Here is a 25,338-nt window from a genome sequence, read left to right on the forward strand (position 1 = left end):
AGAGTGGGTTCCTTGTAGCTTGTATGGACAGGTCTGACATTCATTGAGTGCACACAGTCTCCATTGTGGAGCTGTCTGTGGTCCCCATTAGGTCAGGGTGTGGTGGCGAAGGGGCCTCTCGAATAAAAACACTAGCTGCAAACAGGAAGTAGGCCTATAAGGATAAAATGAGACTTTGCGGCCAAGTATATGAATAAAGTTTTCTCATATTTCCTCAGATCCCCTTTTCCCTAGAAGTGTTTTCTTTTTCCTGACTCATCGTGATAGAGTGATTCTGGATAATTGAGTTTTACATTACATAGATGTCCACACATGTCCACACTACACAAGAATGAGCCTTGCTGGAGATGTAATCAGTCTGACATACAAGGTTTCTCTTAAAGCAAGTTCAAGACAGTATTGTATTGTCTGCCACTGTGATGAGATAATTTTTGTTACCTTTCTAAGGTAGTGAACTGACTCCAAATTGGTTTTTATCTGATTTCCATCCTGTGAAATGTAAATTTCACCAGAGAAAAAAGAAAGGATATTATAATATTAGTCAAAATAACTTGTGCTTGTGTACACGTGCTTGTGTATTTATAGGAATACAGTGTGCCAAAAGTCCTTAAAAGGATCCTGCATGTGTGTGAGTACACACCGTGTACCCAGGTGCTCTGCTTTAAAGTATTCCTTTCCTGTTTGCCCAGCAGCTGCTTCATCCCAGCCAGAGACCACTTCACTGCTCCGCTATTTTCTTTCAGGGTGGACTTGTCAGCTGTGATCAAGTCAGACTTTTGTAAGAGTAAACTTTCTTTCCAGACATAGTTGATCACTCCACCCATTTCTACCAGATTTGATATGCATGTATTTAGTCATTAATTCTTGGACACTTTTGTGTATTTTGGTTGCTGGAATATCAAGGCAGTTTCTCAATTCCTAAGAGGGGCAGTACTTGTTTAAGATTAAGTCACAGAAACATAAAAATGTTGTGTTATCAGCAGCCTGGTCATTTTTGGGGAAGCTTGTAAAGTGAAGTTCTAGTCTTCCAGCAGCCTGGACCAACCACTAAAATCAAGAACCCAGATCAGATCTTTCCACAAAACAGCCCACATGTTTCACAGCTAATGGAAGGAAAATGTTATGTGTGTTCTAGATGCAGAGAATTTGAGCCACTTTCTCCTAAAAAATAACCTCGAGTGTCACGTGTTACCATGGAAGGACGCAGGAAGCAGAGATCAGCTCAGTATGTAATGATGTTTTATTGATTCACAGTAATGATGAAGGAATAGATTATAATTTGTTTTTCAACTTAAATTTGCCTCTGACTCAGCCAGTGTCAACCCACGGTTATTCTAACTTTTCTCAAAAATACATAACACAGCTTATCACCTTCATACCTTACATTTTTCCTTGGAAAACAAAAACAAAAACATGGGTACAGGTTAATGTTAACGCTGACAATAAACAGCTCCAGATCATTTGGTGTCAGAACATATGTATCACAGCTAACAGCAGTCTAAATCACATCACATGAAATTTTTACTTTTTGATGAGGTCAAAGTCCCTGAGAGCACAGCTTTTTATGAATATGACTGTTGATAAGCACCATGTAGCTCACACTCTCAGCTTTAAAAACAAAATAAACACACAACTGACCATGGACAACAATACCCATCTGCCATGCCTACAGCATGAGTACAAATACAGTAATATGTTGAGTAGTGAATATGAACTAACTTAAGTTATGTAGTATATAATTTTAAATAACACACAGAATAGACCATAGCTATATGTCAAAAGCTACTGTACAAAAGCACAACACAACTGAAAAACCTATCAGCAAACACTCATTTTAGACTTTTGGGTCTATGTATTAATTTGGGCATCAACAGTTTTTAGTAATAGGGCCTAATGTCAGTTGTGCATGAATATAAAAGCTTATTCTAAAAGCTTCAAATTCTTCCTATGCTTTTTCATGGAGTCAAAGTTATGAACACTCAGTGAGGTGAAAGACAATCTGGTGAAGAAATTAAATAAGTCTGCAGTTGCCTTTATAAGTGAAGTGTCCTTTCCACAACGTGCCATGGAAAAAGTCCATTACAAAACCATCTTAACAGGTTTTACCACTGAGACAATAAGCCAAACACATGAAACCATGTTGGGCTAAAACATTATCATTAACACAAGTTCCATGTTGTAAAAAAACTGAGCTGCATCAATCTTTGGTGTGGAGCTAAATAGTTATTCAGTAAAGGGAATGTAGAAGGAAACTGCATATTTCAGCAGGCCCAGCTTTAGTGAAAATAAGGCCACTCTTTACTGTTCTGAAGTGTGAATTGAGGAGTTTATTTTTTTCTCTCAGACAAACATGTTGTCGTTGGGGAGCTGAAAATGCCAGCTTGTGGTCACTGTATGGCTCCCTACAAAAAAACAAACAAAAAAAAAAACATCTATGGTTGTAAAAACTATATGTCTACATAAGTCTTTCTCCAAATGTCATTCTTCATCTTTCTGGCTTTTTCATTCGGTCGTTCGGTCACTCTCCATCACTAAATCTCTCAGAAACTTGCTTCTAGTTTGTGTAAAAATGTTCTTGCTTTCTATGATCCCATAAGTAACAACTCTATAGTGTTTCCTTTTAAAGCACATGCTATAGCTCTAACCTTAACCGTAACCATAAGTCTAACCCAAACAGGCATAATTAAAAGGCTTTTTATATCCACTCAAAACCCAGCCTCACTGCCTACCACAATATTGTGGTTTTGTCAGGCTGGGTCTCCCTCCCATCAGAGAGACTGGAAGAGAAAAGCTGTAAAGTTACAGCTGTTCCAATAAGTAAAATAGAATAAATCAGCAATTATGAATCTGCATTATGTGAATATTCTAATACTATGTTCTTTAATTGAAATTTCTGAAATATGATTTTGTTTTTTTATCTCTAGTTAATTATGTTATAAAAACAAGAAACAGCATTGGTAATTAAATGCTAGTTAACAAACTACTATGTATGGTGTGTAAGCATGAATTCTGTGAATAAATAAAGCTAGAGCGTAAATAGTACAATGACTATGAAAACCAAACCTAAGCCATACATTTCACTTTCTTTATGCAAAAGAATAAAGTATTTTTAGATAAACACCCTAAAAAGTCAATTTGGTGGCTACTGTAATTTAAAAGTGTGAAGCCAAAAGAACAATACTGATGTTTAAAAGATAAAGTGCTTTGTTCCATAGAAATATGAACTTGTCTTACCTACTCTAGATGAGAAGCACATCTATACTTTTATAAAACAATGATTTTGTAAAAACCAAAGCAATCATAAAATATCTTAACTGCAGAAGAAAACTACCCCAATGCACTGTACAACACTGTTCCCCTGAAACATACAGAGGTTATTATAATGACATACATTATTGTTAGAGAGCACCAGTACTGAAATTGTATAAAATACATCAGCTACAAATTATTTATTTTCTCAGATTTTCAGATCTTCTAGTTCGAGAACAAGATTTCCTAACAGAGCTGGCATCCCCATTGTCTTTTTGACAGATTAGTTATAGCAACATTAAGGTCTGTGTGTGCTTTGCATAACTAACTTAAGTTACTAGTAGTCCACATTCACGTAAATCAATATGTTTGAATCAATATCTAATATCTTCTTATTAACTAGAGTAAAATACATGCTGAAACATCTAGCACCTGTAGTCTTGATAATAGTCTCTGTGATGGTTGTCAATATCAATGTCAATGCTTTTATGAATATTTGTTCCACATATCCTGTTAAGGAGATGAACAGGTGCCATTTTGCTTCTCTGTTATTGTGTTGGTCCTGAGGTGCAAAGGGCCTGGTGCCATTGACCTCAGCCCACCCTGAGTAGTCTCTGGGCCTTGCTGGCCTTAGTACTAGGCCCTGGGATGGGCTACACAAAGTTGTTAGTGATTTCCCGTTGGTGCTCAAACAGGTCTTCGATCTCTGCACTGTATGCATCACCTATAAGGGAAAAACATACTGTAAATAACAGTGACAGATGAGGGTAGAAATTAAGATGAAGCTTTCGCTCCTCACCTGCGTGACATCCGTACATGTAGACTCTGTGACCATCATATTTGCACCGGCATCTCATGACATTGTTCATAAAGTCAGACTCAGCCATGTCCATTGAGGGGTTGACTTCCACCTGCAAAACAACACAATCATACACAACCTGTGTTGACAGTACGCTTGATTCAGTATCACAGCAGCAGATGTTTATGACGGTATGAATTATAGCTGTGTACTTCATCACTTTGACACACATTTATTGGTAAACAGGAAGAATTTATCACTTTGTTGTTCTCACTTTCAGCTGATACTGTATCTCCAGCTGGACAGGCCCATTGACAAACAAGTCTCCTGTTTCTACACATTGTCAATACCATTTGAAATAAAAAGCAGTTTGATGTAAAATTGTTAGAAGGCCTGTTATTAAACAGCATTCATGGCTGGTATTGTTATAATAGTCAATAAATAAAAAGCTGGATGACATTTCCATACAGCATTCTGATTTGTAAAGATAAATACACTTAATACTTTAACTTTCTCACACACTTTACTTTGTAGTCTACAGCATAGCATATAGACTGAATACTAAAACATGTGGTGGTAAAACACTTGCGTTAAAAACATGCAAGGCACAGAACATACTGGTAGATATTTAAGAAACTGCCTTTGTATAATATTTTATAACAAAGACACTTCTTCACATAGAAAACATGATATGAGACTGAGCCATGTAACTTTACAGCTGAGATTCACTGTCTAGCCTCCATCTTCTGAAGAGGCGAAACTGTCTTCTGACACCAACACAGGTACGCTATAATAAGGACTGAAGTAGCCTGAAGTTGAATGTGTTGCAATAGAGTCATTATGCATAAGCATGTTTATATGTCTGAAGTGGGTCTTATTCTGCGTGCTACCATAGACTGTACTAATAGTCTGTCATACTGCTGATACAACCTTTCTCTTAATCTGGTCTGGTGATAATACTGAGAAGCCATTTACTCTAATAGCTGCTCTGTAAACTACTACACCCACTTTAAGTACAGACTACAAACATCTACAGGCAAACTACACTAAAAAAGGGAGAAAACGTACAAAACCTAGTGAGCACACAAAAACTGTCTTGATTTTTCAGGGTAAATTACAGTGTTGGACGAGCGTGTATGAGGCTTTTGCAGGGGGCCAGTTCATGGGCAGAATGTGTTGCTCAGTGAGAAAGTGGCAATAAAAATAAAAGCAGGGCAGGAGGAATTCCTGGTGGCAAATTAGCCATTCCTAATGGAAGGGGGGACTAGGTGTTTTTTGACTGAAGGGAGGCAGTACTTAATTTGGATAATTGGCATGTTTCATTAGCAGTGGGTGGTTCAAGGGTAGGCCTGCTGAATCTCTGCAAAGCCCAGGATCAGAAAAGTCAGGCATCATTTGCACTTTACTAAATAAATGAAGGAACAGCAGAGATAAGGAGCGCTACTGTTAAAGTTTGTGTTTTTTCTCTTCCGTCCTTGTTATTCTATATATTCTTACTAGTGCTGGTGTCCTCAAATGAACCTGGCCTCACCTTCAGTAGTTCTTCCAATTTATTTGTCTTATTTATCTCAACTCCATTTCGGTCCTTCTCTCTCATTTATTCCTTATTTCTGCCTCCACACTGTAGCAATGTTCCATTTCATAATTATATCCCACTCAACATGATTATAATACACCCAGTCAGCATTTGAGTTTATATACTGTGTATGCGTGCTGCATCTATTACAAGCAAATTAAATAAATCCATCTTCAATAGAGTAGAGATGTGTAATTACAAAGACTGAGCGTGACGTCTTACACAAACTGGGTAACAGCAGTAATTTTCAGACACCAAGTTACACTGTAACTAGTCTTCCACAACTGGGGGGTAATTAGCAGCATGCTAAGATCTGAGAACACGTATAACGTGGTGGGATCAGTAGGCTGAACTGAAAAGAAAGGATAATGGTAGATGGAGTCCTTGATGTGTTTTAGTCTAGTAGCCACAATGACTTGACTGTTTGACCTGGGTCAAAGTAATGACAGACAGGGGAATTGTTGAGGTGATGACTATGATGAGGGTGGTCAGGAGGTTTTACTGAAATAGATGAAAACCTCAACCAGTCGTAAAGAAGTCCACCTTGAGTGCCTGTGAACTGCTTTTTTAAAAAACAAATCTGTGGGCTTAAAGGGAAATATATTACTTAATTTATTGTTGTTAGATGAGGAGGCTATACCATCCATATCTGTACAGCTAAATGTAGAGCAAAAGCCAGCAACTGATTAGCTTAGCTTAGCATAAAGACTAGTAAAGGGGGGAAGACCTACCTTGGCTCTTTCCAAAAAGCATAAAGCTCACTAAATAATACATTGTATCTTTGTGTAATTCATATCTGAGTACAATTAATTTCACCTTTAGTCTTACAATAAAACCTTTCAACTAATTCTTGGCTAAATAAAAGCTAAATAAGCATATTTCCCAAACTTCAAAAGGGGACAATTGAGAGACATCAAATGACTTCTAACCTGGAAAATGTAGTCTCCTGGCCGTACATCTGTCACATCGACCCACTGACAATCAATATCATGGCGATAGGTATCCCAGCAGCCCACCGAAATGCCCTGGTCGCCCATGTTATAGCACGAGAAACGCTTCTGGACTCCTAAAACAAATACACACACCAACAATGCTATCAATCACAACATTAAAGTTCATTTAATGCTTAGCACTCCCTGTTATTTTTAAGAGCCTTTAGCTTCCTGAATTGTGTTACATTATGTATGAATGCAGCTTTTTTTATATGAGCTATTTCATCCATGATATAACAAGTAAATGAAGAGTGAACAAACAACAACAGCAGCGATATAATACATTAAACACAAAGTAAAAACATAAATAGCTGTAGCTGAACTATTGATATTAATTTCCTGTCACTAATGGGAATGAGAATATTATTGCGACTCATGAATAATGGTGTACATTACCATCAGGGCAATATGTGTCTTCCAGACAGAAACTGGCCTTGTGTCCTTCTGCAACCCTTGTGCCATTCAAAGTCAGCAGGTCATAATGTGTGAACACCTCAATGCTGTGGTAGTGCCTTGGGCGACAGAAGGGAAATTCCAGATGAGAGTGTGTGTGTGTGTACCTTTCTATGAGCATGTGCATTTGCACTGCACACTGGCTCCCTATGGCTTACAGCCTAATGACCTCACTGCTTGAACATGAGCATGGGTGTCTCCCTAACACCTCTCACAGAAGCTTGTTTTACCAGTAGCTTGGTTGAGCTGTTTACTCATTCTGAGTGAATGGAGGGCTTTGAAACACACTTGGTTAGCTCTGATGTGTTGTTGTAACAAACTGAGCAGGCCTGACTATGCGTGGACTACCCTGTCCTAGCCTGGCCTTTCCATTATACCCAACCCATGATAACTGAAGTGGTTTGACTGTCATGCCTGTGGACATATGCTACAGGGTAGCTAATGAACTCAGAAAGTTAACAGCACTTTTTCAGGCCACCTGTAACCCACAACTCACACAGTCAGTACTGTGTGCTTCAAAGGACTCCTTCTCCTCTCATGACGACAGACAGACCTGAATGTGCCCTTGTCATCTAACAAATACCTAACTTACTAAGATGAGTAAACTGATCTGTGAAAAGTAAACCTAAGGGAAATATGTCATCTCTTTAAACCAATAGACAAAATGCTATTGATGCCCAGTGTCTAATGTCCATGCTGCATGCTACATACAGAGCCCAAGGCACATGTGCTGACACAGAGAACATAGCTTGCATGCTTTCGTTCCTGGTAGCAATTGAATGCAATTAAATGAAATATAACTCAGATTACTCAGTGTAGAAGGAGCTATGCCATTAGTGCATATACAAGCAATTTTGTGTGAGGAACAGGTGTTATTTTTGACAGCCAACCCCAACTTACATGTATACAGGACACTCTAGACCACAGTTTTCCCAAAACCCACTTACAACGACCACAAGGGTGACCACTGCCACCTACATATAGTAAATATTTAAACAGTTCTGTCCATTGCAACAATCTTCAGCACACACCCAAGCTATGTAACAGCACAATAAGCTCTTTGGGATGTTGTACCTGTGACACTGGTGCCATATCCAACTCTCTTTTGATGCTTTGGGTCTGAAATCAGACCGACCCAGGTTCATGATGCGGGAGGAGAAGCGCAACAGGCGTCGGTGGCCATAAGGCCAGTTCATCCTGGCAGCAGATGATGACAGACAATTCTCCTCATTGGCACAGGTTAACAGGTGGAGGGGTCGGTCTTCCAGATAAGCTGTCTCCTGGACCAGCTGGGCATCCAGAACAAGGTCAGGTGCCACTAAAGCAGGTCAGCAGATGCGAGAGGTTATGTTAGGAGTCAAACAGGTTAGAACCAGAGGAAAAGATGGGCAGGTACTTTAGAAGCAGACAGCTCAACTTACTCTCTGAACAGGTGACCCCAGCAGCCTTAGTTCCACCTCCTCGGGGACAGTGGATATGGTTGTTGCGACGACACTGTTGGATTGAAAGCTCCGTGCCCACACAGTGAGTTCCACTGAGAATCACATCACCTGCATTTGGGTCTCCGGTCCAGTACCAGGTCTCCTGTCAAAGAAAGGGTGTGTGGATGTTACAAGACATAGTAAGCATGTCAAGTTTTCTATTTAGGGGCAGGATCATAGCTCATTGTCCACCACAGTGAATACAGGGGCTGTGCTGATGGATTGACCTACATGTGTTCATTTGTTTACGCATTTGTTTGTGCTTTCATCAATAAGTCAGACATTGTTGATGGGATTTTGACAAATCTTGGAGGCACCAATTAGGCAGACATTAGTGATCAGGCTTTTGAGAAAAGTTTCTGACATATGTTATTGGAAATTTTAAAATTACCCAGAGTAAGGGGTGGCACTACAGTCAGAGATCAAAATGACCTGCTTACTGCCACCTTGTCAGTTATGGATGTTGGAGTTGTTACCTCATGAGCACTGGCAGCAAAGCCCAAACCGAGTTGTCTGCATACCACCATGGCCTCGTCAATCCCCCAGTTCTCACTACAAACAGAGCCCCAGCGTTTACGCCCTCCAACCTCCATCAACACTTCCACACGTCCTTCTGATGGGACTCTACCACCAGCAAGCCGCACCTTGAAATCCATTAGATTAAAGGGACTAAATGGTGATGTGTTATCAGAGAAAGCATGTGCAAGTGCATGTGTTGTAACAATGCAATTTTCATACCGTGTTTTCTATGCCAGTTTTAGGGATGTTACAGCGTACTGAAGCATCCTGGGTGTGTTTAAATGTCCATGGTTGGACTTCCTGGAAGTAGCAGTCTAAAATGGAGCGCTCTGACCCCATACACTGGACATTGTTCATATGGATTGGTCCTGTACCTAAAAAGGAGGGAGAGAGGAGATATAGTACTATAGACTTAAAGACTATGTTGACAGAAAGCAGGGAATTACAGAAACAAAAAGAGCATGGACAAAGCTTAAGAGCAGTATTTCTAGTACACTGTTTCAGGCCACCCAGTAGAGACACAAAGGCATTAACAGATTTCATCATGCAAAGGAGCAAACACATACAGTACAAGTGGGCCTCTACATTTCTTTCACGTGAATGAGCTTTCTCTACTTTAGCATTAAACCAACAGTGAAAAGTTCCGATCTATCTTGACAAAATGCTCCTGCAAGTCAAGCAATGGCACCACTAACATCTATTTTGGACATCTGTCACACATCATTACCACCATTCTTTTGCTTTAGGCACAACAACAACAACAACATTGTGTGTAGCACCACCCTAGGTGAACAAACGTGACCAAATCTGTCAACAAAATAAAACAAAACATTCACAAGTGCACGTTATATACATTTAAAGCCAGATAATCTCTGAACTACAAAACAATTTAATTAAAAAAAAAAAAGGTTCTGTGACAGCTGCTGCCATAATGATGGCAGTATATGAAAAAACAAACAATGGCTTCAGTGTTTTCTTAAAACAAAAGTCACAGACTCCAAGCTTAGAAATTCGGGTACACTGAAATATATACAACCAAAACCATAAAAGCTGTGGGAAAGATAGAAAAACCAACAAAGAAGGGTGAGAAGAAAGATGACTGACTAGATTGCAGCCTAAGCCAATCTGTCTCTCTGTTGGTTTTGGTAGATTGTAGGCTTGTTACCATGCGTGGGTTCATACATACAAAAAAGACACATCTAAACCACTTCTGCCTGTTTTGTAAAGGTCACAAGCTAGATCTAAACTCCCGCCATTTAAGTTATCAAGACACGTGGCTGTCACAATATATTAATTTACTGGAAACATAGAAAGCTTGATTATCATGTAATTAGAATTGCCAAGGGCTACAATGGCTTGAACAAATAAAAAAAATCACTTCAGAGGTTGGACAGAGGGCAACGCTGGTCACGTTCTTGTAGAGAATAATACAATTAACTGGTTAGTGGTTACACGGGAACCCTTTACCTCTGAAATTACACTCCATTTTTGGCACATCAGTGTAGTGTGTAGTGTTTTTTCTCTTTCCATGCAACGTTGACTCTAAGAAAAACTCTCTCTCATCTGATAAATCTATTTCTTAGCCAACTGTTAAATCATGTAAGTTTGGAAATAAAAGTGCCTGTGGGTTTTGAAATGCATCAAACTCATGTTTCCTTTGTCAACAGGATTTCAAAGCTGGTTAACAAGTTGTACGCTGATATAAGTGCATATGTGCAACAAATTTGATGAGTGCGGGCACAATCAAAACCAGAATCTTTGACTAGCGAACTCTGTACCACCGGCCAACCAGCCAGTCAACCAAAACCCTTATCACATTATCATATTTGCTTATCATACTGTAAATAAGTATGCTCCTGGGGGGTCCTGTTGCTGACAGTTTTTTTTCTTCAAGGTGGACACAAAGCAAATGTAACTGAGCGTAAGGCAGTGTTATGCGAAGAATGTATTACCATCTGGTTTAATTAAAATAGTGATGTTTTGAGATATTTAAAGAGAAATTTTCTAAAGAGAAATGAATTAACTGTATGAAAAATTGAACAATTGTAGAAACATACGCTTTACACAATTAAATCTTTCAGTACATCTTTCTCAGTCAGGGTTTGCTCTGTCAAAAAGTCCAATTTATCCATTTTCTAATGATGTACAGCATTTTTGAGCACATGGAAACTTACATATCCCAGTAAACTGTCATGTTATAGAAAGAAAAGTGAGCGAACTTAAGTCTAATCATCCCAAAACTGGTAGCCATGATTCTGGTTTATTCTCAGTGCCGCATCAAAGAGACATTTTCAACCAAAACTGCAACAATTGGCCTCCCATGTTTGTGATTTTCCCACCTGCACACCATGCTCTCTCATGGGCACCAAAATTACCACAAATGCAGGCAAAGCAAAAATGGTGCCCTAAGTACCCGAAGTGAATAACAATAACCAAGAAACATAGTCTTGAAACCTGCATTTCCAGGGGCAAGACAGGAGTAATATGAGATAAAAGTGTAGAGCAAACCTGCCATTTGTCAAACCAAACTACAGTTGCAGCTACATCTTAATGTTATAATTCACATACACATACAACCATGTAAGATATATATATGCTGACACTTGCATGCTTGCATATACATAAATGTAACTTGTGGTTAGATCAAACAAAACCTGTTTTAGGTTGTAATTTGAAATCTTTTTTGATACTTCTACAATTACACACCTCTGCCTACGACTCTGAGAAGCATGATAAACCTGAGCCCTGACCCAATGACTAAAGGTCGTGATTACAACCAAACAGCAAGGTCTGTTAAGCTAAGTAGAGTAGGGTCAGCCAAACCAGATTTTAGTTCTGTCAGACTGATCAAAAACCATAAATGACATCATATACAGAAAACCCAGTTTAAGGTTAAAAGGCAAACATGACTAATCCAAAGCACCCAAAAATATACTATATATGATCTGAACTGAACAGCTAAACCAGCAGATTGTCCTCTCACATTTCATCTCGATCAGCATGATTAGAGACTACACTCTAGCATGAGGCATGGGGGAGTTGTTCTCACATCTCATAAGGGTGGGGACACCACTGCTGCAGATGGATACTGACTGAACCTGTGCGTCCACAAATCTAAAAATTTGAAACCAAAGGAAAAAGACCACAGCACTCAGTGAGTGAATGAAAAGCTTCCTTGAAGTTAGGAAGAATATATCTGTTTATAGTTAACAAATGCCAATTTAAACCACCATGGCTTATGGTATTACATTTTATGAGTAAGTGTGTATGTATACACATGCATGGTGTTTAGGCAGCTGGTAGCCCTGGCAAAGAACCTATGTAATCACAGCTGGACATACTGCAATCAACACATTTGCAGCTTCAGGAGATAACATACACAGACAGACAAACACACATGCCCGTACATTATCTGACCAGTCAGGGCAGACGGGTGCGGTGTCTGAGATAAGCTAAAGATAAGCAAAACAGTGAAAAAGTCTCCCTCCCTTCTCTCAAATACCATGACGCATTACAAACACACTCAAACATCTAAATTGCAGGCTCAGAAATACTAAATTAAATGTGCATGTTTTTAGAATTTCCAGCCTGGGTTGTGTCTCAGTCTCTCACCTTGTCCCATAAAAGCTCCATGCAGGGCATCCTTGGCAGTACCAAAGCCCAGTTCTTTGCACACCACACTGGCTGCAGTTCGATCCCACATGTGGTCCACAATTGTCCCCCATTTACCATCCCGAAGGACCTCAACACGACCTTCACCGAGCCTGGGGCCTCCTTTCAGACGCACAGGCTGTAGGGGACAGCAAGGGCAATAACAAACAGGAAAAACTTAGCTTATGCTTACATGCAGTTTAGACTCATACTACGATTGTTCTTGTGTAGACCCAACTTTGTTTATCTTACCACAGCTGGATAAGGGGCCTGGGGTCTTCCTGAGGAGATGCGAGAAAACTGGGGTCCCGGTACACATTTGACCACTGCATGTCTCCCATCCTTACAAGGAGTGGGACTACGGGGGATTGACAGCTGAGCATGACACTCTGAGAGGGCATTCTCGTTGCCCAAACAGTGAACTTTTTCTACCCAGAATCCCTTCTTCTTTGCCATCATGCTCAATCTAGAAAAAAAAGAGGAAATAAACTGTTGAAAACATATTCCTAAATCCCACTGCAACTTCATTTTAGATATTCAGCATTTCTCATTAACATTAAATATTCAACTCTTACCAACAATCAAAGTTTAATAAAATAAAACATATCTGGTTAGTATTTATTTAGAGTTTAGCATCCAAATCTAATCAGATTTATCAGGACCATTTAAGTGACGGTGCTTACACATGTAAACAGCTGCACAACTTTCAGCACATTTTAATTCAAATGTTGCTTAACTGTATTCATGTAGGATGCACTCACTCATACTGAAATGCTGACTAAGAAAATAGGTTTTCAATGGTTTTACATGAAGTTCAACTCATTTGCTCTCTAAAATAGTCAAGCAGGCAAGAAAAATGAGGAATAGTCTTTTTATTACCTTGTTGAAGGATCTGCAACCTTGGTATCCCATATCTTCCTGTAAGAAACAAATAACATAGATGGATTTAGTTCTGACAGATCTGTATGTTTGCTGCAATAACATATCTATCACCCTGTGAGGTGATGAGGTGATTTCTCATATAATGCAATGATTGTAATATATACCATAGCATGTGCAGCTTGTTTTATAGGTAACTTTCCATCATAGGACAGCTTTCTTCCACAGCACAAAGAGGCACAAACACATGCTTTTTACTACAAAAATAGTTTTACTGGGGTACTTGGTGATGCCTTAAAATAGTTATGGCTCAGATGCTGTCTTTATCAAAAAATAAATAAATTATACAACTCTAAATATAACATCTGTATAAAACCAGATGTATAATAACCAGAATGAGGTGTGCATGTGGGTTTGAGGCGAGGGTAAATTTAGGAACATTGATGGTGATGACTGGTGAATTTTGTGGAAGAATGTACTGTTCTTGTTCTGACATTTTCTTCCTTTATACAGTAGATTGAGTAGAATACAGTATATTTCCATCTGGATTGTGGCCTGCTTGCTATTTACTTATGATTAAGATTAGGATAAGTGGTGTATTATATGTTCCTGAACTAGAAGGAACAATACAAGATAATTGGACACCAAAGTGCTTGGTAATTTTAATTGATTTAATTTTGCAATATATACTAAATACACTTTGAGTTTATGATGTTTCTATTGCTTGTTGCAATATAATACAGAACAATATAGATTTGTACATAGCTACAGGATGTGAGAACTATAAAAGGATTTAAAAAAAACACGATATTTTGAACTATCCTTAACCTCCAAAGCCACATGCAGTGGAAAACACACACACACACACACACACACACACACACACACACACATACACAACATTTAACATCAGTGATGTACAACATTTCTGGGAAAACAGGGTTTGACCAAACACAGTATACAAACAAAAACTCTGGCACCATGCTGCACTGCACATCCAAGAAAGGCAGAACCAAATAGAGATTTATGCACCAAGTAGGCTGGTTGACTTTGGAGAGCAGTGGAGAGGAAAGCCTTCTGTTCTCTTGGCAAACATGCAGGGCAGACATGCCACAAGGACCATGCCAGAACATCCTCAAACCACTGCAAAGTGCATGCACCATCACCGTCATTCACATCAGTTATGCCAGTACACTCAGACATATGCATGCCACAGCCTTAGTGATGGTTAAAAGGCCATTATCAGACAAAATTGGAAGAATGCAGCTAAATTGACAGTGTTATATATGCTGGGAAAACAATTTAGTGGGCTGTAAGACAAACACACACACACATACAGCTGCCTTTCATCAAAATAATTTAATAATTTAAAAATAATAAATAAATAAACTGCAAAACACCCACATATACACTCAAATATCTTCTGGGAACACTTAAATAGGTTTTAGTCTTTTTTGGCTACTGGTACAGTGAAAAAAAGTCATTTTAAACTTCTGTGCTAATTTCAGTGCCATTTCCCTTTAAAGAAACAAGCTTGTCTAAAGATGTTTGTATGAAACCACAGGTAGGTCAATATTTGTAACTCTGACATGAATTCTAGACATTCCTGTAAAGGGTAAAGCAGAAACCCTCAAACAAACTCAGGATGTTGAAATCAAGAGAAACACTCTCACTGACATGTATATGAAGTCATGGGCTGCTGACTGTAGACTCTCCAAAATCACTTAATAACTTGTTTCCTGATGCAAGTAGTCATTTAGCCAGAAGAGACCTCTCATCAAAAATGTTCTGGCAAGAAAAAAAAAATACTTAAAAATGTATTTTTAATTTCAGCAATTATTTTGCAAATAGAGCCATTTTGAAAATTGCACATACTATTTGTGTTCAAACACTTGGAATGGACTTTAGGTCATTTCTCAGGCCCATTTGAATCACAAATACAGCTTGGAGGAACTCACTGAAGTGTTTAAATTATGAACCTCTGTAAAAGAAATCTCAATATTTTAAATAGACTTCATTTTAGCAGCCTTTAAAAGTTATATCAAACATTTCCCTTGTTAAAGCAGAAAAATCCCATTATTCTGTATCACTTGCAAAGCACTAAATAAAGTTGTATGAAATGTCACAAGATCTGCTATAAACAGTATAGAGTTATTCTTTACAGTGTCTTCAATTAAACTTCTAAATTGTCTTAAATGTGTCTGCCATGTGGCTCTGCAGCAACATGCCACTGGGGATAGACACAGAGGAGCATGCACATTTTCCCATAAGGCAAACATGTCTGTGACTTGTTTGTGACCTCACCACAGACCAATCAGCTAACCATTTTCCCTACTACAATATGGGCTATAAATATACCTTCAGATCTTTAATTTGACTGAAATACAGCATTGTTTGTTAATGCTCAAACAAGGCAGTAAAATGCAGAAATGTCATTTTTTTAATAGACAAAATTCATTACTTAAAAATTAGGGTTTTCTCTTCGATAGGAAGGCTATATCTACTTCCATATAATTGCTTGCAGTGTAATGAGTAGTAAGAGCAGTGTGATAGCATTTCTCTACACACTCTGTGCTGATGCAATGAACAGACAGGTTCAGTATTAGTTTGTTCTACACCTCCACAGTGTTTATCAGCCTTGCTTAGCTAAACAGTGTATCCACTACTTGTTGTGGAGCCAACAGAACAGAGGCTAATGATAGGGAGTCCCACCCGCCTATAAAAAGACAAGCATTACACCAGTGTTTGGGTTGTATCACTCTCACACTACTCACTGACTTGGATTCTTATAGTTTTACTGTATCAAACCATTATATCTTTTTTCTTATTTTATTGAAAATATCGTTTCAAGCATATTATGATTATTTAATTTGCTTTACAAACACAATGCCTTTTTTTCAATTTTTTTAATCACTTTGGGGCAGTTATGATGTAAACAGCATTTTATTTTCATTTTTCCATTTGTGGTACCAAATGCATATTCAGAACTGTTTTTGCCATAGTGTGACCTTACAGCAGTAAGATCTTACAACAGAAAATACAGCCGCTTTTGGGTGTTTATGAGTTTGAGTATACCTTTTAGTTTAATCAGCTGTGAAAAAAATGCTTGAAAATATTTTTTGTACTATAATAAAGTATCTAGTGGACCTAAAGCTCAGCTATGAAAATAAAGAAAAAGGCACAGAAAAAAATCATTTTCTCAGCATATAATGAAGTCAGCATGAAATATTTTAGAAGATTTATTTTTGCCCCACGTTGAGTATCCTTTAAAAGGGATAGTGCATGTCAAATAGCTGTAAAATATTTCCATGCAGACCAGCGTAAGATGATAAAAATGCCTATGCTTTAAGTGAGCTTTGAAGTCCAGCTTCCACAGTCTTCTCCAAACCACCGTAATGCATATAGAAATTAAAAGATGGGGAAATAAATTAGAGAGAATGTCATTGAGGAAGATCACACAGACACGAGACAAGAAAGCCAGACTCGGTCACACAAAATGTCCCCCAAAAGTCTGAAAATGGTACCCTCATCATAAGAACATTTAAACTGAAACATAATTAAACACACAATGCCAGTTAAGTCCCCAAATCACTGCAGTGACAGAGGAAGACAGACAGCTGCTGACACAGCAGGTCAAGCTGCAAACTGCAGCTGTAATTGGACATATTTCACACGAGCAAGTGAAAATCTGGCTTGTTTGACTGCTGCGCTTGTTCTCCTCTTTCTCTTCTGACTCTCTTTCTCCTTCTTCCCCAACCCTGTGTTACCCTGTCTCTCTCACACACAGCTATAATTGGGGGTGTTTTTTCACTCTCAGCAGAAACCCCAGAGAGCCTTGCTCCTGACCAACCTGTAATTACAGCATCTTCAGAGTCTCATCCAAGAGACACATGGAGTTCAGAGACATGGCATGGTCTGGGATTTCTAAGAATGGACTGAGACTGAACAAGGTGGAGAAACAGGGGGAGTGTCACTGACTAGATTTGATCAAACCATGCAATTCAATCCTAAGCTTTTTTGGCAAGTGTTAAAGTGGCGATGTTATGTGAAAACTATTTTGCAGTGCATTATAATTATCATGGAATTTTTTTAAAAATTGTGTAATCCTTTAAATTACTCAGAAACAAAATTAACTGCTTGTTAACAGTTAACTGGTTGTTACTTTCGTCATGATCACAAAATAGGAACACACTTTATTCTATTACTACTGTTGTCATAACAACCTCTTCACAACACAGGTAAGGTCCCATACCAAGTTTAAAACCCAAACACTGTAACATATCTGGAGTATAACACTCACAGCTAGGACAATGAAGTGTTGTGTGCACCTTGAGCTTGATTTCAAAACACTTAGACACTGAGAACAAAAATGCATCTGTGGAGATAGATTTGGAAACAAACCCATCATCATGGTTAAGACCAGTACAGTGGCATGAGGATTCAGCAGAACAACTGATTATATCCAGGACAGACAGACCAAGACATAGCAAGTCACAATGACTTGCATACCAGAGCGTTATAATTTTACACATGCGATGAAACATCCAAAATATAGCATACATTTGCCCAAAGTTTTCACTGTACATTTAAAAGCAGATATGCTTAAAAAACAGTATTATCCACTTTGTTGTGGCTGAGAGACCAAGTTTATATTCCTTGACCATAAATGAATATTTTAAAATATCTTGAAACAATCAGTGAGCAGCTTCCCTGCAGCATTCACTCCAAGCCCTTCAAGCTACACCGGCCCTGGCACAGCTGTCTTCTGGTGAGCAGCCAGATCTCTTATGTTGCAGCCATACAAATCTACTCATCTAATTCCTCTCAACTATTACTTGTACTTCCCCTGTTCCATTCTCTACATAAAGTATTGAATCTGTACTGCAACAGAAGATTGAAAAGCGACACCCCTGCAATGCGGGGAAGCTGTGGTCTAATAAATGATTCTGTATAGACAGTGTACACAGTCAGGCCAGGCTGTTTAATGACATCTCATTCTGAGGACCTTTTATTATGACAATATGATGCCTGATGACTCTTTTCTCCAACAGCACAATCCAGTTATAGCTTCACTGTGTTCCCGATAATATAGGGTTCAACGGAGATAGCTTAATTCAAGGGCAATGCAGAAATACTTTAAGTGAATGAGTGTGGACCAATAGGGGCAGTGTAAAAAGTCAATAAAAAGTTGGAAAAGTCTTTAAAACAAATAGGCTACATCCTCAGTAGTTACAGCTAGTCGGTAACAAGAGAAAAAGCACCTAGAGTACACAGCAGATGTTGCGGTCTATCACCAGTTGAGTCAAAGTAATTCCAGCTGAGAGAGAGAAGGAATAGCTAAACTGTGAATCACCTAGAGACGGAAATTCTCCAGGAACAAGAGCCGACTAGGGGCCCCTTTTAGCTAAGGACAGCAAATGGTCAGAAATTTTCATTTTAAGTAATTCTCTGCTAATGTGTGGTCCTCCTGTGGTTTAAGAGCAGACCCGTCCCAAAAACTGCTATCAATGTTTTTTTAGATAGAAAGTATAGGTCTGTGTCACAGGGGCACAGGAAAACACAAAATGCAACGCATATGAGCGTATGTTTCCTTGAAGCTCTGAGTTTAGAAGCTTCTAAAACTAGTTTGACATTTTAGGAAATATGCTTGATACTCAAATATGTCCATTAAATATGTAGCTGAAACCAGAGGCTGGTTAGCTTAGCATAAAGTCAGTCTAGTCGGACTGTCCAAAAGCAGCAAAATCTGCTTACTGGCACCTCTAAAGCTCACTAATTAATATGTTACATCTCGTTTGTGTACTCTGTAAAAAAAAAAAAAAAAAAAACAGTTAAAAATACAAATGAAATGAATGTACAAATAAAACATATTAGATATAACAATATATTTGTGAGCTTAATTGAATTTCAAGAGCAAAGCTAGCTGTTCCCCCTGTTTCCAGTCATTCTGCTATTTCAAGCTAACCACTACTGGCTCAAGCTACATATTTACCGTAAATACATTAAAGTGGTATCCATTTTTTCATCTACCTCACATAGAGGAAGCAAATAAAAACACAAACGCAAGTCAAAATGTGACCAGAGCATTGAGTATCAAACAATGTGACATTCTTGAAAGTAATTTCAGATTTTAAACTTTTTAGTCTATGTTTTATTTAGGAATTAGGGAAGTTTGGCTTAGTGAATTGTAGTATTAGTTAGTATTAGTTATTAGTGAAGAGTATTGTTTGGTACTGGTACCGAAACTCAAATTTTCCACTGGCAAAAGTACACACACACACACACACACACAAAATCAAATTATACCAGCCCTACTACACACATACACATCGGCAGCATGTTACACATGCTATTGGAGTGGAATTAGATGAGAAGAGATGCATGGCTGACTCAAACGTGCAGAGTCTGTCCTGCCAATAAGATGAGTGGCTTCTCAAAGACTCTCAACCCACTTTCCAATAGCTACCTCTGTCTCACACATGGTATCGATGGGACAGTAAAAGTACAATAAGTAGTGATAATACACGTCGGCATGCGAATCTAAAAGTTTAAGTGCAGCTGTTTGTCTGAGAGCTGCAAGGTGAAGATAGCATCAGTGAGAGACAGGGAGAGGGAGTGAGAGAGGCAATGAGGTGAACAGAGGTGATTTAGCTAGAGAGAGGTGTAAAGAAAGGGCAGTAGAGAGGGGACAGGGATCCCTTTATCATCATCCTGGGCTGAGGTAGAGAGGGAAAGTAAAGGGGGGACATGGGGGACACAAAGGAGATGTGGCTGGGGGAGAAAGATAAGACCAATGAAACACCTTTACTCAAAGTGGCTCTAAACGGGATGTGTTTTTACTCATTTAATAATTGGATGAATGGTCAGCAGCCCAGTGTTGTGTAATCTAATAACTTGAATTCACAAAGTTGAATTGTGTTGCTTTCAGGGTAGGTTGTTGGGTAGATTTAGACTCACTTGTATGCTTTGACATTGTGCTGAGTAGCCTCTGGAAAACCAAGCATGCCGCACACAACCCGGCTGCTGTTGAGACTCCAGCCCAGGTCACAAACCTGTCTCCATCTCCCAGCATGCTTCACTTCCACCACACCTTCTGTGATCAGGCTCTTTCTCTTTGTAGCCATGAGGATAGGACGGAGACGGACCTCCTCAATTCGCACCCTACTGTGACGCTTGAGGAGGATGCACATATTCATTGTTACATATCTTTCTAAGAATAACACAGAAATGTATTAGACATTAAATTGCTGTACCTGGTAGTGATGGTGTCTTTGAAACCTGGGGTTCTCATATTGATGTCCATTTCCATTATAGCTGTATCCTGGATGTGTTCGGGTGGCCACAAATCCCTGCCACTGAGTGGCAGGACTCCCATTGGGCCTCACGGCGGTGGTGCGGCCTCTACTGGCTGTCTCATCCAGCCTGCGCTCAGGTGTGCACACCACCCCCAAGTCTTCAGCATGTGTACAGTCATTCACCCCCCAACCATTGTGTTTGCAGTCCTTCAAAAACTTCTCTGTGCCATCACAACGTACATTATCCATCCATATTGGGCCTTGTAAAAGGATAAACAATCAATTACTTCATTTACTGTGATTTTCATTGACGGTTCAATTGACAGGCTGTGCAATACATCTACGCAATGGCTCGATTCAGTTCCAAAATACCTAAGACTTGACTTTCACAGGCAGGCTAATTTAGGGTCCACCTAAGCAGCATCTTTAGCAGCAGATACACTGTATTTTACAAGGCAGGGTTCTTGAGATCCTGCTCCTTGAATTCACTCAACCGTCTCTTTAATTTGGATTGAAAAGCAGCAGTAAAGAATTTCCATAAACCACAGCAAGTGTTGCACAACTCTAGCAAGCAGATGCTGTTATTATTCTAAACAAATGGCCATTTTTGGCCCACATACAGTGCTTGCTATGCCAACCTTCTAGGCGACCTTAACAAGATGTAGACTCCAATGCCACAATAAGTTATCTTTGTCACTTTATGATCTTAGCTATTCTGGACGTGTTAATTGGTGGTCTTTTCAGGAAGCCATACATTTAGTGTGCTCTGGTATGTGTAAGGACCACTGTAAGGTTAGCATGAAGTTTTAGAGGAGACAGGTTTGTGCAGTATGGCTTCCTGAGTCAAAGACAACTTAAATCTGCTAAAGGACTATGTTATTCTAATGGGCCTGTTTTAGACACTTTAAATGGACTGCAGTCCTAAATATTATTAATTAGGCGACGCCTGTGTGTTTCCTACTGACATGCACAAAGGTCAAGGCCTATTTAAAGTATCTTATAACTCAAATCAAATTAGTTAGGCTTTTGGCTGCTAAAAATGTGATGATTGAACTTTTTTTTTTTCAGTAAAACCTCTGACTACAACCACAATAATTTGGTCTCACCCGCTCCTTCTCCATATTTAGCGCTGTGTGCCCACGTTAAGCCACCCTGGAAACCCAGCTCTCTGCACACTACGTTGGCCAGTTTGATGTTCACTTCGTCATCGCAGACCGTGCCCCAGGTGTTGTCGTGCAGCACCTCCACGCGCCCTTCGTTCGGCCCTCGCGCATAGCCGCCCGCCAGACGCACTTTGGCGGCCGGTGCGCGCGCCGCCCTGCGCTGAGAGGACGTGGTCCGCCGAGGATCAGCACGAGCGGGACCAGACAGGGACAACAGCAGGAGGAGGAAGCTCAAGCAAAAGGTCATCGTGACAGGAAGGAGGGGGGTCTGCAGGTAAACATTGAACCACTGCATGATTCATTGTGTTTATTTATTTATTTATTTATTTATTTATTTATGTTGTGCTGACCAGAGGAATCTATTTGAATCTAATTTCTCTCTAATGAGAAATCTATTTTCAGTTTTAGATACACCCTGAGTTTAAACAATGAAGACTGAGGAACTTCATTCAACGCAAGCCAGCATGAAGTCTGAGAGACCTGCTTATTAAACGGGCCAACGCTGACATCCTCTGGTCAAAGTAGTTCAGGTAATCTGCTCAGTGGGAGAATACAGCCACTGGTTTGCTCTGTAGTGTTCTCAAGTAATGAAAGGTGTGAACAGTGCTGTGGTAGTTTACGTGTTGACAAACAGAGGTAGTCCCATATTGGATTTTAGTCAGTGCTGAAGTATCAAACTTGCAGTGATGCAATTAAAACTGAAACCCATAAAATGTATACTTTTCACTCAAAAGCCTGTAATTACAGATACACCAGTTTAGTAGTGCATTGCAATCCATGCGAATAAACATCCCCTAAGGCTAACTACCCAGACAGAAGCATGAGGCACATTTTAACTGGAGGTTAATAAGTGTCACAGCCAAACAAGAAGGTAGTAGTGTAGACAGACTGAAACACAATAGCACTGCAGGCGTAAAATCTGTTTTTCCAAACAACAAGAAAATAAACTTTAAGACTAAACTTAAATCTTCATCTTGCTGACAAAAATGTAAAGTGTATAATGTACTAACTGCTATTAATAGTTAATTGAATGTAAGAACAAAATTTTAAAAATAATCATTTCCTCTAAATGTTTGAACTTTGGCAGTGCTACAGCTAACTAATTTCACAAATGAATGAATTTACAGCAAATAATGGAGAGGAGAAAAGCAGCCCTCAATCCTTAAAACACCTGTTATCTTTGCCCTTGAATGCATACATAATGCAAAACAATTAATAAAAACAACTAACAGATCACAAGAAGAGATAATTCTTTTTACCAAGAAATAAATGTAAAAGAAGATGATAAGATGTAAGTTCACTCACCTGGCAGGCAGCAAATGTTTGCCTTGTGGACGTCACTGGCTAGGGGAGAGTGACTGAGTGAAGGAGTGTGTCTACTAAATGCCTTCCTCAGTCAAGCCTCCTTTCTTCCCTCCTTCTCTCTATATGCCTCCCTCCCTCTCTCCCTCCCTCCCCCTGTGAGATTTTTCCCTCTTTCCTTCATATAGACGTGTTGATTTAATTTATGTGTTAGACTATAGACCTGATTTATTAGGAGTCAAAGCACTGAAGGTATTTGGACCCTATTGTTTTCAGCTGGGTTTTTATAACGACAATGATAATAATGATAATAATAATAATAATAATTGCCTCATTATAATAGCATTCACATGCCATCATATTTGCTGTGTTTATGGAATACATGTTTCAGATTCTGCATGCTAGATTTGCTGCAAATCAGCCAAATGGTGGCACTCTGACTTATAATGACAACTTCAGAGATAGTTTCTACAATATTGGACTTGCTCTACTTGACACCAAATGTGCCTAACCAGCATCAATTTCAAATAAACTGCGTTTAAAAACTAACAATGTTTAAAAAAACTGTACTGTAGTAATACTACAATACCTATTACTAAAGTTGTCTTTTTATATCTGATCCTCCGCTAATTAGGTTTGTTTTTTGTGTGATCACTTTTCTACTTTAGTCTGTGTTGGGTTTCAGGTTATCGCTTTTCCCTTCAGATATCGCTGGTTTGAAACCCAGCTATGGCAGACCTGAGATTTGTGCTTGGTAGTGGGATTTTTGCTGCCACTGAAATACCAACTACACCACTTCACTTCAGATGTTGCGTTTCAAAATTTTTGACGTCACAGCAGACAACACAGCTGGGGATCGACCCCTTCGCCTCCCCACCACCACTCAGACCCCATGAGTTAAGTCTCCATACACTCTGTAAACTTGTTGAACTTGTACTATGTAAATTTCAAGTCAGTAGTAAGCATAATGCTGGAACACTGTTTCTATAAAATCTAAAAATATCAAAGTAGTGGGCACCTCCACTGGAGGAGGATTTGATTTATTTAGTGTTTCTTTGTTTGCTGAATTTGTATAATGGTGGATGAATACTTTTTAAGCATTGCTGAGCTTTGAGATGAAATATGGGGCAGTCATTCCTCACAGACAAATTAATCTGACAGTGAATGGTTTAAAAATTAGTCTTCAGCAGCCACTAGAGTCATCGGTTTCAGGGTGAAATGCTTAGTACCTTAGCAGTAATGGACTTCATACATTATGAAACACATTTTTATTATTATGAAGTGTTCTTACCTGACTGATCTCTGATTTTCTGTGATTACACCCAGAGCGTAAAACAGCCTTAGGGTGAACGTGTATGAATGTAACCAACAGGAAGGACTGTGTTTCCAGAATAGTTTCAAATGTCAAGTTCCAAGCATCTTAAAGAAGCTCCCTATACCACAGCGTAGATATTTCCTTGTTGAGATGGCCGCAAACCACCAACTTTAAAATAGGCCCAGCCTCACGGTAGCCATGGTGAACGTGTCTGATGGGAATATGCCATACCATCCCTGCCCAGGAGTATGTTACTGTAGTGCAACCTATCATCATGGTATAGGAAGCATAATGATTTAACTCATCAGTGTAGATAGAAATACAAACCAAGGGAAAAGACTTGCCTATGGGACTTTGTGTCAAGGGTCTCTTCAGCTGAGCCCTGATCTGATTTAGGTTTCTACATGTTTAAAGTGTTTATTTAGTTTTTGAGTCATTTAGGATGATTTGGGCCAAATTTAGCTACATGGAAATTTTTGGGCTCAGGGTGTTGTGTTGATAAACTGTATTTCAGTTTTCAAGTAAACCTCAGTTGGCATATTTTTAAGGCAGCAAAGTTTATTCATAGAACAAGAAAAATTACAGTCATGGCAGTGGAGGTAGGAATTGAAACATCAACCACGTCCATAAAAAAACACTTCTATGCAGTTCTCAAACAGGGTGA

At 39.1% G+C, this 25,338-nt stretch overlaps 2 protein-coding genes and 1 long non-coding RNA gene across 3 annotated transcripts in view; 2 read left to right on the top strand and 1 right to left on the bottom strand.

Annotated features, from left to right (window-relative positions):
* Window positions 1-20,954, top strand: part of golga7bb (golgin A7 family, member Bb) — a 75,116-nt gene extending 54,162 nt beyond the window's left edge. The window contains exon 6 of the transcript XR_003295840.1: window positions 20,914-20,954. The gene's annotated coding sequence lies outside the window, so the exon portion shown is untranslated. The remainder of the gene's footprint in view (window positions 1-20,913) is intronic.
* Window positions 1,308-23,469, bottom strand: loxl4 (lysyl oxidase-like 4). Its single transcript, XM_026309277.1, has 15 exons — window positions 23,363-23,469; window positions 22,001-22,325; window positions 20,853-21,154; window positions 20,557-20,771; window positions 13,600-13,638; window positions 12,973-13,186; window positions 12,682-12,859; window positions 9,289-9,443; window positions 9,027-9,194; window positions 8,491-8,653; window positions 8,144-8,387; window positions 7,013-7,128; window positions 6,554-6,690; window positions 4,049-4,160; window positions 1,308-3,973 (listed from the first exon to the last, which is right to left on the bottom strand). Exons 2-15 carry the CDS (start codon window positions 22,302-22,304, stop codon window positions 3,903-3,905), a joined length of 2,418 nt encoding a protein of 805 aa, XP_026165062.1. The 5' UTR covers window positions 22,305-22,325; window positions 23,363-23,469; the 3' UTR covers window positions 1,308-3,902.
* Window positions 22,195-24,242, top strand: LOC113131712 (uncharacterized). Its single transcript, XR_003295841.1, has 3 exons — window positions 22,195-22,331; window positions 22,460-22,587; window positions 24,065-24,242. It is a non-coding gene; the product is annotated as an uncharacterized LOC113131712 (long non-coding RNA).
* Window positions 24,243-25,338: the final 1,096 nt, after the last annotated feature.

The sequence above is a fragment of the Mastacembelus armatus genome, chromosome 15 (genome assembly GCF_900324485.2).
Source record: "Mastacembelus armatus chromosome 15, fMasArm1.2, whole genome shotgun sequence".
In the NCBI taxonomy this organism is placed as follows: Eukaryota; Metazoa; Chordata; class Actinopteri; order Synbranchiformes; family Mastacembelidae; genus Mastacembelus; species Mastacembelus armatus.